The 12,178-nt window shown below is 35.2% G+C and overlaps 1 protein-coding gene across 4 annotated transcripts in view; it reads left to right on the plus strand.

Moving 5' to 3' along the window:
* POLA1 (DNA polymerase alpha 1, catalytic subunit) overlaps positions 1–12,178 on the plus strand; it is a 349,214-nt gene that overhangs the window by 286,358 nt on the left and 50,678 nt on the right. For all 4 annotated transcript variants that reach the window (XM_037901946.2, XM_037901935.2, XM_043537998.1 and 1 more), the window contains exon 36: positions 667–763. In XM_037901946.2, coding sequence (XP_037757874.1) covers positions 667–763 — 97 coding nt within the window. The remainder of the gene's footprint in view (positions 1–666; positions 764–12,178) is intronic.

The raw sequence follows: 12,178 nt of genomic DNA on the forward strand, positions 1-12,178 counted from the left end.
ATGATGGCATACACAGTAAAGATACATGCACCTGTGCTCCTTTGAATGGAATGATTAAAATTTAAGCAGCCATAGGTGTGTATGTTGAATATGATACAAACACATGTAATCATAATTATGTATAGATATAGATACAGATATATAGAAAAATATTTTGAGATCCATCCTATTGCATAGAGCTATAGAGTGTCAGGAATCGTGAGATTATCCCTTATCCCATAATTCCAAATTCCATACGTTACATTTGACCTAGGTATCAGCATGCTAGTATAGTAGTTCTAATGAATCTGTGAAAATGGATACATTTAATATGATTATCCATAATGAAACCTTTAAAAGAATGATCTGACTATGGGCTAGTGTAGATTGGAGTTTAGATAAAATTCAGAAGCGACAGTCTTCCCATTTACAGTGTATATTATGAATACAAGTGTGATATGAATTTAAGAAAACTGGCTTTATCAGACTATAAAGTGCAAATAATGAATTTGCAGCTTTTAATAAATAGTCATCTGACACGAACAGAACATATAATATGTTAGGAAACCACTAACAGGATCACTTTTTCTGTAGTTGTATATTGATGCAGATACAAGAGAACATATCCTTTTAGGTGTGAGTTTTTCTTGAAATAGTGGTTTTCATTTATGTTCTTTTACATTACAGTATTCCGACAAGGCCCTGTACACCCAGCTGTGCTTTTACCGGTATATTTTTGATGTGGACTATGCAAAGGAGAAAGTTACTACTGATCAAGAGAAAGGTACGTTAAAATACTGTAATTACTTCTTGAATTTAAAGTGGAAATTTGCATCATAAAAGCCAAACCTACTCTATTGTGCTGTTCAAACCTACATCACGCAGGAAGTAGGAGGCCAAATGAATTTAGGAATCCCCTGCATGAAGAAGAGGTTGCATAGGAGTCAGTGGCTTAAGAATCCCTTGCATGTGTCGCCTGTACTTCTGAAGTAATAGAGCTTTGGAAAGAGGAATGTGGGGCTTTTTTCAAATGCTCTAATGATAAAAATGCTCTTTATTATGAGGTTGGAAGGGACATTGTCAATGTGACTAAATTAACTAATTTAAAGGAACTGCAATTTCTGACAGAAAAATCTTTGATATTGTACATTCAGAGAATTTTTAAGTTCCCTTTTGAAAGGTTTTATATTCCCATGTTAATATCTTTCAGCAGCAGAGAAACTGACTGACTAAGACAAGCCATGAAACTAACTATATGTAAAGCACAGTTACATATACAAATTAAGCAAACTTAAAGATATTTGTGCTTACTTCTTTCAGTTATTGTAATGTTAGTTAACTGTAATAGATAGCAATTTTCATAGAGAAAGGTGATTTTCAAGTTGGTGGCTGACTTATATACAAGACTGAATAAACGAAATTTTGGTCCCCACGTTTGGTGCATTGTTGATCCAAAAATACATGTTCCTACTCCCGTTGAAACTCCTACAGGAAGTCCATAGTGGCTCCTATGGAGAAAAGATGAGTCAGCAATAGTAGTAGCCTGACAGAAACCTCCACTGCAGAATAATCTCCTTTCCCACATCCCAGTTAGGGTAGAAGACCAAGAGGTGAAAAAGAATACAGTAGAACAAATACCCAAGTACTACAGTGATAAGCACAGCATACAATCCAAGAAGTATAGCTGGAACCTCTTAGCTTGCACATGCTCAATAGGCAGGAGTGTGGGCTCTGTCTTGGTATATCAGCACCCTCTTTTCCAGAGTAGCTAGTTGCCTTTTTGATACCCTTAAGAAGGTGAATTCATTCCTGCAGTTTGAGCTTCCAGAATGGAATACTGAAAATCAGTGATACAGGCTTTCAACTTGAGATATTTCCTGTGCTACTAGATCCAAAGGAGGCCAGGCATTTACTAATTAGTCTGTTGTTTTAGTCTAACCACAGCATCGCAAACTTTTTACTAAGGTAATGTTCGTTCTGTCACCAGCCCTCTTTAGTTAAATAAGAGGACCCATCGGCCAGGGAAGCCATTCCCAGAGTAGGGTCCTTCCTAGGGTTATACAATTAGATCATGAAATATCAAGAGTGTTCCTAGGAACCATCCCAGAAGCTAAAATGTAAAGGAACAATATTTAGCAAAAAAATGAACAAGACTTTTCTGACCCAGGATAAGTGTGTTAAACTGGACAGGAAGTATACATTCTGCAGCTACTACACCTGTTTCGATGTGGGAATGTTTGTTTGAAAGCACTGAGTTTCATGTTTACAAGCCTGAAACTCTATGGCACACATCTGTATTTATTTACTTTATATATGTACACGCTAAAAAGGGCACCTATGCATACATTCTTGTCTTAACTTAAAAAAGTATCATAAAAATAACCCTCTATGCAGTCATAAAATGTAATAACGCTCACCATCAGTTAGCCAGGCAACTTAAAAACTCAAAATTCCCGTCCAACAACTCCCCATTCTACAATTCTCTTTTTCCTTCATTTTCAAATGTCTGTCAAATGAAGGTCCATCCGATTAAAAAAACAGGAGTACTTGTGGCACCTTAGAGACTAACAAATTTATTAGAGCATAAGCTAGATATCATTAACTTGGGTTTAAATAGAGACTGGGAGTGGCTGGGTCATTATACATATTGAATCTGTTTCCATATGTTAAGTATCCTCACAGCTTCTTGTCAACTGTCTAAATGGGCCATCTTGATTATCACTACAAAAGTTTTTTTTCTCCTGCTGTTAATAGCTAATAGATAATTAATTAGCCTCTTACTGTTGGTATGGCAAATTCCACCTTCTGTGTGTGTATATATATATATGTGTGTGTGTGTGTGTATAATCTTCTTACTATATGTTTCATTCAGTGCATCCAATGAAGTGGGCTGTAGCCCCTGGAAGCTTATGCTCTAATAAATTTGTTAGTCTCTAAGGTGCCACAAGTACTCCTGTTTTTTTGGCGGATACAGACTAGCACGGCTGCTACTCTGAAACCTGTCATCCGATTAAAGCTGCCTTAGATGGGGGAGTGAAGTCCAAAGTCATGAAGCCCTCACAGAGAATATCCTGTTAGAAGCTCTTTCTCCCTTATGCCAGTGTAGATCCAACTTGTGCACCTCAGATGTTCTCAGCTGTGGTAGTTTGGCACAGAGAGAGAGGCAGTCTCTGTAATTGGTAGGCCCTTAGTCGTTTGGGGGTTTTATAGGTAAAAAGTAATGCCTTTAATTTCATGTGGAAACCCCAGGCAGCCAGAGCAGATCATAGCTTAATATGTTAATAGTGAAGTCCATGAGACCACCTCACTCGTTTCTGCTCTCTGAAAGGAAACCAGATTCTAAAGGCTCCCAGAAATTCCCGCTGCTACCTTCCTAAGTTAGGGCCTATTGCTTATGTAATGACAGTTCAACAAGAGATCTGACCTTTGCCCCCCTGTGAATAATTGATCACAGACGATAGTAACAGTTCGGGAACTGTCATGTTTTCTTGTTAATTCCCTTCATTTAAAAAGTGGGACAGAGGAGGAGAAATGTTCCATTAATCAACTCAAAATGTGAGCAGCAAGGCTCATTTTCTTACACTTACAGGACAGGCTCTGAAGTGCTTCAGTCTGGATCTGATCAGACAACGCAATTTCATGAGCTGCACTTTCTGAAGGCATGGATGAAGAGGTTTATGGGTATCTGTCAGCCATTTACATAGATGGAGATACAAGCAGCACAGCATACTGACTAACCAGACAATAACTGTGCTTGTTGTCTGAGAACTGCACCCCAAAACAAACACGTTTTTTCATGGCCACATCAGAAAATCAGAAGTGACTCTAGTGGGACTTATTGAAGATTCTATATGGCCACTCCATAGAAATCTCATACATTATGCATACAGATAAGAATTTGCTATAGTTCTTTTCTTTGTCGTTTTTTAAAAAATCAAGAGGTATAAAGCCCAAGTAACTCTGAGTGATACCACTGTGGCTGAAACATAGCTGCTTCAGTTCCCTCATCTGCCATTGACTTCCTGTGTGACATTAGGCAAGTCACTTAGGACCAGATTTAGTCCCTTTACTCACACTGAGTAGTAAATTACTCAACAAGTAGTTCCATTGACTCCAGTAAATCTGTTCACTGTGTAAGGTACTATTCAGTGTAACAGGATCACAGTCTGACCATTAATCTATCTGTCTCCATTGTTGTCAGTAAAATGAGGGTAATAACACTTCCCCCTGTTGCCAAGTGGTGTTGAGGATAAATTTATTCATGTTCTTTTTAGGCACTCCTATACCACAGTGATGGAGGCCATATAGGTGCTTAGATATATTCTGTGATATAGAATGTTCTCAGCTCCTTGGCACTGGAATCCACTAAACTGAGTCTGTCAGTCTAGTGGCTGAACAGAAAGCACTGAAGAAGGGAGGATACTTTGCAGTCATTAGTAATTGAAACATTGCTGGATTTTAGGACGCACTGCACCTCCAAAACATATGCTAGTATTTGGAACCACAATCTAATTCTTCAGATTAGGTATTTATGTGCTGTGGCTCCATAAAAGCCTGTGCACGCTCAGAAAATGCATTTACACGGGTATCACAGCCGTGTACATCCCCTACCTCCACCCGTTCATATAAATACCAAAAGTGCCTAGTTTACTTTCTGGATGAATAAACTGCAAAATTGAATTGAGAAAAATGAAACTCTTTTAAGCTGTGTGACTTACACATAAAAACACAACATTCAACTCTGAATGTTTGTTTGCATCCTATAATTTAAACATTGTTTTTCCCCAGTGTGTTCATAACTTGGTGTGCCAAGTATCAGTATGAAGTGAATTTTTTTTATGGATGAGTTATTATAAAGCTTTGAAAGTAGACCCTATATAATGGAGATATGTTGGCAGAGCTACTTAATGGGGTGGGGCTTTAATATCGGCATGTTGGCTGGTGGTGGCTGTTTGAGAGGGGACAGGATACTGCAACTAAGATTGGAAGGGCACCTAAGCAAGAAGATATTTTTTCTCATATAGGAGATGTGAAAGTTGATGTTTCTGATGGAGAGGAGAGAGACACTGAGATGGAGACAATAAATGAATCACTGTGCAATGAAATATATGGCCCTTCAGTCAATACTGGAGTTATTTTCCATATCTTTTCTGCCTGTAAAGATGAAGACTGTAACAAATGGCTCACAGCAGTGGGCAGGGAAGGAGATGGAATTAGAAGTGTGGATTTTTTTTTTTTTTTTTTTTTTTTTTTTTTACGGGGAGTGAAGAAGGGGGATACAGCAAAGAGAGGCATTCGTTTAAAAGTCAGAGTTAGTTGTATTCCCATCTGCTAGCAATGACAGACAAAAAAGGTGATTTCACAACACAGTGAGGTTCCATAAATAATGATCTGAGTTCTACACCTGTTTCAGTGGACAGTGGGTTTCAGTTAGTGTCACACCTTTAGGCACTAGTAATTGACTTCAGTTCTTAAAGGTAGCCAAGCATTGCTCTGCACAGGATTTTAAGAAGTCTTGCGTGGATTATTTTCCATCATGTCCTTCGATAAATGATTTTTCAACTTAGCAATTTCTAAATCTGTGAGTCAGCCACAAATTCAACAATGTCAATTCATTGCTCCCAACCGAAGATTTGAAACAACTTTTTCTGCCTCAAAGACGACAGCTTTTAGATGTGTTTGTTTTTAGCAGTGTTTGGCCTCATTATCGTCCCGATGACGTTCCTTGAATTACAGTTACTTTTGGAGAGGAAATGTGAAACCCACAAAATATTGAAGACACAGAACTAAAACATTTGAGGTTCAGGCATGAAGTCAGATGGGTTTTTGTAGCTTTTTTTCCCATTTACATTTCCAACAATAAATATGGAAAGGCTATAGAGGAAAGTGAAATAGTTTTTACAATACTTAATTATTATAAATAATTACAATACTTAATAATAAATAATTTTAAATCCTTTAAAATATTCAGGGAGTTAACAGAGTTTAGCTATTTCCTGACCTTTCCCAAATAACGTAGGTTTTAAAAGTTGTCTAAAATGCATGCATGTGATCTTCACAAAGTCATGGAGACTTTACAGAATAATATCAATTCATTTACACTTCCTTTTTTTTTCCCCATCTTTTATTAAATACAAATAGTGGTTCAGATAATGTTAAGAATGTGACTTAGCTCAATTTATGAGTGTTTGGTTATGAGTGAATTCTTCTTCTGATACACATTGCCTTAATATTGCATCATGTTTGTTTTTTTCACCCTTTATGAAAAGCACCTCCCCAAGTAACACTTAAAAAAACCAATATACTTGACATGTCTATATCACTTTTCATCTAAGCTCAGAGCTTTGCAGACAATTAAATGAATTAAAGCTTATAATACTCTTCTGAAGTTATGTGAGTCCCATTTACAGCTATGGAAACTAAGGTGCGTAAAAATTGGGCATTCCTAAAGTCTCACAGGAAGGCTATGGTAGAGCCAAGAGTAGAATGAAGACTGTCTGAATCCCTGTCCTGTGCTTTAACCATGGTCAATCCTTCCTCATTAGTAAAACAGGGCTGATTAAAGATGGATGTTTATCCTTACACAAATTTTGGGGGGGAGGGGAAAGAGAGATTGTAGTTTAATTTACTCCTGACTCAGCATGAATTATAATCGTTGACTTTTTCAAGTAAATATTTTGACACTACTTTACAACTTATTGTACTTCCATAATTATGCTACATTAATGACTATTTTACATATAAGCGAAAATCAGGCAAAAATGATGTAAACTAGAAAGTGGGGAGAAACTTCAAAATAAAATGTTGCAGTCATCTAACTGAAAATTATTTAATGATATTTGGCAAGTGACAAAAATCTATATATCACCCTTTATGAATGATACAGTTGCCATTTTGACTACTGTTGAACTAAAAACTCTTTTGAAATCTCCACTGTCCCACCCCATTGTTTCAATTTATTTTTTATGTATACCTCAGCGCTGAGACACATTTTTCCATGAAGACCCATGTCATTCTGCCTTAATTTATCTGAACACTGTCAGTTTTGTTTATAAATTGAGTTCAAATACAAAATAGCTTTTAGTATAGATCTCTTATCACAGATGGGAGGAGAGCACTTTCTGCATCCGATGAAGTGAGCTGTAGCTCATGAAAGCTTATGCTCTAGTAAATTTGTTAGTCTCTAACGTGCCACAAGTACTCCTGTTCTTTTTACTTTCTGTAGTGAAAAGAAAGTGTCTGACATGCTACTGCTTTTTCAGTAAGGCACTGTCAAGGTTATTGAACCTGACTTCAAAGTTTGTCTAGGTTTCAGATCCCAATTTATGGTTGGTGGGTTTTTTTAGCTAATTTTTGTGGAGTCCGGAAATGTAACAATGCAAACGGAAACAATTTAACTCTGTATAAACCTCAGTATGTGCATGCCTAGATAGTGTAATTTTGGGGTTTAGATTTCAGGTGCTTTTTTTTAATTGTCGTATAAATATATATATATTTTTACAAAACTTGACAGCAAGTGATTGATAACAAGGTCTAATCATTTTGATATTTTGAGAAATATAGTAGTTTTAAACAGATGATACAGAATTTATTTTTAAAATGTATTGTGCTTATACAGTTAATGGCTTTTATTTCCATAATGTTTTTTACTACATAATTATACATCTTAATTACGTAATTACCATCATAATTATTATGTAATTACATGTAGTTCCACTAATTACAAAATCAGGAAGTGTAATTATCTAGTAAAAACTTTCTGAAATCTTATTTATTCACTAGAGATTATTTAAAGGACTAACCAGTGACCTATTGGTACTAGTGTCTACTGTTATATATGACACGTAGGTTCAACTCCTAGCCCCTCTCACACTGCCAATGAGATAGAGAGAGCTGCAGAAAGAGCTCTTTCATTTTCTGTCAGTGGAAGTGTAAATACTACCCACCACCTGTGAATGACAAAGAAATTATGTTGATATGTTCTGAAGGTTGTTTTGTAACCTCCTTCTATTAGGTTAGTAGTGCATATATATCCTTTAAAAAAAGAACAGGAGTACTTTTGGCACCTTAGAGACTAACAAATTTATTTGAGCATAAGCTGTGTTACTAAAATCAAATGTTCACAAGGACTGACACCTTAAACTGGAACTTTTAATAATTGGAAGCGAGTTAAAAGCTGAAATAATCAGATAAGTGTGGAGCTTAGGAAAAGATAATTTTGTTTTGAATTTTCCCTGGTAAACTGGTATCATATCACAAATGTGAGTCAAAAAATCATTAGAAAAATATAACTTGTGTAACCAAGGCAAACTTGTTGTACAGCACCACCTGTAGACACTGAGATTATACATTAGAATCAGTCTTCCAGACCATTCCTGTAACTTTTTGACCCATTCATGTAAGGACTTTCATTCATTTCATTTGCTAGTTTACCTATACCTGTCATCCATTCAAATTTGGTGTTCCTTCATTTTATTATTGAAAATTATTTACATAGAAATAATCATGAAACTGAGGATATAGAATGTTACTTACATTAACTCCCACAATTTTTTGTGTCTGGCATTTTGGGACTTTCTGCTTATGGAGTCTGCTCTCAGTCAGAAATATAATAGGTGAAATATATGCCTGCTTATGGCTATGTATATATGTGGGGTGAAATCTTGACTCCATTGAAGTTAATAGCAAAATTCTCATTGACTTCTGTGGGGCTAGTATTTCATCCATGGTCTATCAGTGCTTTTTCAGGTTCATCATTTTGTTTCCTAGTATTGCTGTATTTTAATGTCTGATGTTTGATGACACTTTCTATTACTTTTATTTAATTTATATAATTGGATAATAATACAGTTTGAAACAAAAAATAGGTTATTGTAGTTCAGACAGTAACTTTTAATCGGTTAGAATTTCATGGTTACATTTGGTTAAAATGGAGTAGAAATGTGGAAAACCACTCACATCTATACATTAAATATATCAATAACCTTTGGTAGACTGAATAAAAAGAGTATTATAAAGTCCGAATTAATTCCTGGATGTATCGTTCAGCAAACCTGTGACATTAATCAAAATAACATCAGAAATACAAGGCTTAGTCTTACATTCACCATGACAGCAAATATATGGTAAATAAATGTCAAAATATTGTTGTAAAGTGAATCTCCAAAGAGAAAAATACCTGCAATAACACAGGGGAAAAAAACCAATTTGAGCCTAGGAGAAGGGTGTTGTAGGAAAATAAATAATTAGAATTTAGTGTGCACCAATAAAAAGAGACAAAGAAGGGAAATAGTCACTAAGTGTTAAGAATGTTAAATCAATGTTGTTTTTGTGGAATTGTCCTGCACATTATATATGTTCTTGGTGGAATTGGGGTTGTGTGTCTGTTATCTTTAATATAAGCTTCCTGCACTGACTAGAATGATTCGTCCCCATAGAAATTTTACCAGCCATTTTAAATGTATGTACCAACTCATTTTAATTCCCAAATTAAGTTTTAAACATAAAGGGTTAAATCCGCAGATGTTATAAATTTGTGTAGTTCTACTTACATTAAATGCAGGTACACCAATTTACACAAGCTCAGGTTGTCTTTTTGGGTCAGATCCTATCTTCAAATCAGTTTCTTAAACTTCCCAAACTGGACTTTGACTGTTAAAATGTAAATATACATTAATTATTGTTGGAAGCAGAGTTTAAAAACTGAATGCATTTTTTTGTCTCTAAGTCAGATTTTAGTTTTATTTTTTTTATGGAAGTAACCTTGAAAAAACAATAATAATCGCATTTGAGAAAATTCATAAGTCTATATATCCTAAACAGAAAAAATTTACATTTTCAAAGACATGGTGAAGCTTATTTATTTTAATTTTTTTTTCCCCTAGAGCATGTATGACTGAAAACTAAGATATAGCCTACCTCAAGGTGTTGAGGGCTATGTATGTAACAGCGTGGCAATATAGAAAGGGGTTTTTTAAATTTTATTCTCTGGCAGACATGAGAATTTTTTAATTGGCATAGGTTTTGTGAATTATGCATGATCCATTGATAAAAAAAATTAGCATGAGACAACTGAGCATCTGAATGCAATTTTAAATTGATTTATTGAAATGTTCTTATTGGAAGTTATGCTACCGTGTGATGCTCATCTGTTTAGCATAGTAGAAGCAAGGTAGTGTACAATGGAGAATATTGTGTGTGTTTCTGTAAAAATAAAAAATAAACCAAAAACATTTTTAGAGATTTTATTGCTGTGAAAGTGAAATGTGCATGTGAAAGGTACAGTGGGCATATGCTGTATAAAAGTTCTCAAGCAGTCAATATCCCCCAGTCTTGACTTGTAATCCACCTACTATTTCAGTCTGTAGCCTGTCTAACCAAAGATCTAGTTGTCCTATGTGATGTGATGGTTTTATGATGTAAACAAAGAAAGGTGAATGACTAGGATATATGTAGGGTACCCATCACCATAAATTGTGAACACTAAACACCAGACTTGGGACAAATGAATCCCTGGTCTAATTCCATTGGCTTCCAGGGATGAATTAGACTGCTTGCCATTTGTAACTTAGTTGAAGATCTGCTCCCAGAAAGGTTAGTGGGATAATTCTCTGTGTCGCTTAGCCCATTTCCGCATTTATTTTTTTTTAAACCAATGGAAGCCTCTTTGCAAGAAGTTGATTTGATCCTGCCAGGATTACAACTGTCAAATGAATATCAAAATGTTTTCCCACCTTAAATAATTTAACTCAGAATATAATAATGTAATTATTTTGACATGAAAACGTTACGTACTGTAGTATTTCCACTTATCTTAAAACAGACGTTTTCACTTTACAAGAGATGCATGCAATAAGACAAAACAAAAAAATGAATAAAAGGGAGTGAGTGACAGACTGAGCTACTTTGTTTAGAGGATAAAAACAAATAAAATCCTATTAGTGTCAAATATTATGAACTTAGAATTAAAATGTTCAGCTATTTATAGGGCTGTTTCATATTTGTTTTATATAACAGTAGGTGGGTGCATAAATGTCTAGCACATGAAACCAGCGACATGTTTATCAGGTGAATATTTTCTGTTTAAACTGTTCACGGTGGAGTGGAAAAGGGACACTAGTAGAAATTGTTTGTATGTTGCATTACGTTGTGTAAAGTACATGTCACGTTACGTGTATTTTCCTTCCAAAATCCTACTTTTTCATTTGTGAAATAGAATGGTTGTGTTTGCTTTTTGCTAAGTCTTAAATAGTTCAGAACGTGTTTATTAAAAATTAACTAGTGCAAATTACCAAAATAAGTCTCATTAATGCAATATAGTTACTAAAAGAAATGTAGCTATTATGCTTTTGAGCACCTATTAAGTGGCTACCAATAATTACTAATTGTTTTAATTTCTTCGTCTTTTTTGTTTGGGGGGAGGTTTTTATTTTTGATATCTTGTCCATGACTTATTGGGGTTGTAGGCTGAGTAAGTGTCAACTTGATATACCATATAATTGTGATCTATGAAAAGTTACTTGTGTAAAAAAGTAGTGACTGTTCTGTTTCTTGGCTTGTATTACAGGGGGGGAAATACGTATACATACTTTTTCAGATTGTGCATATGTGGGTGTCTGAACTTTAAATATGTAAATTAGTGGATAGTGAACCACACAGAAGGTTCAGTTCTCTTCATAGATGCATATTCTTTATTAGGATTCTTATCTGAATCTTTTTTTGAGAGTTTGACTGGACATCTGAGAACTGACTCTTTTTTTTTCTTTTCTTTTTTTCTTTTTTTTTTTACTTAGTTTCACTCTTTCATGGTTTCAGCTGGATTTAAAATACCACACAAATAGCCATTTTCTCTGTGCTTCCAGAAAAAATAGGAAGTGCAATTCAACACAGAATTTTAAAGAAAGGTCTCTGAGCCTTTTTGAACTGTAACTAGGATGTGAGTTGAGTTTATTTTCAGTTTTTGAGGAAAGTTTTTGGTTAGTTCAGTTTTTTCTGGAATTAATTTGGATTAATTTGGGGCAGATTAGTTAAATATGGAAATTATTCAGTCTTTAGTATCCCGTCTCCCATCTATGCCTTGCTGCTCTGGGAGGAGGTTTGCTTTTTGCACTGTCTTAGTGCTCTAGGTTTCTGAAAGAGAAGCAAAAGTCCTTGACGACTACTTGCAGTGGAGCATGTATGGATGTTCCACTTCAGGTGC

The sequence above is a fragment of the Chelonia mydas genome, chromosome 1 (genome assembly GCF_015237465.2).
Source record: "Chelonia mydas isolate rCheMyd1 chromosome 1, rCheMyd1.pri.v2, whole genome shotgun sequence".
Taxonomy (NCBI): Eukaryota; Metazoa; Chordata; order Testudines; family Cheloniidae; genus Chelonia; species Chelonia mydas.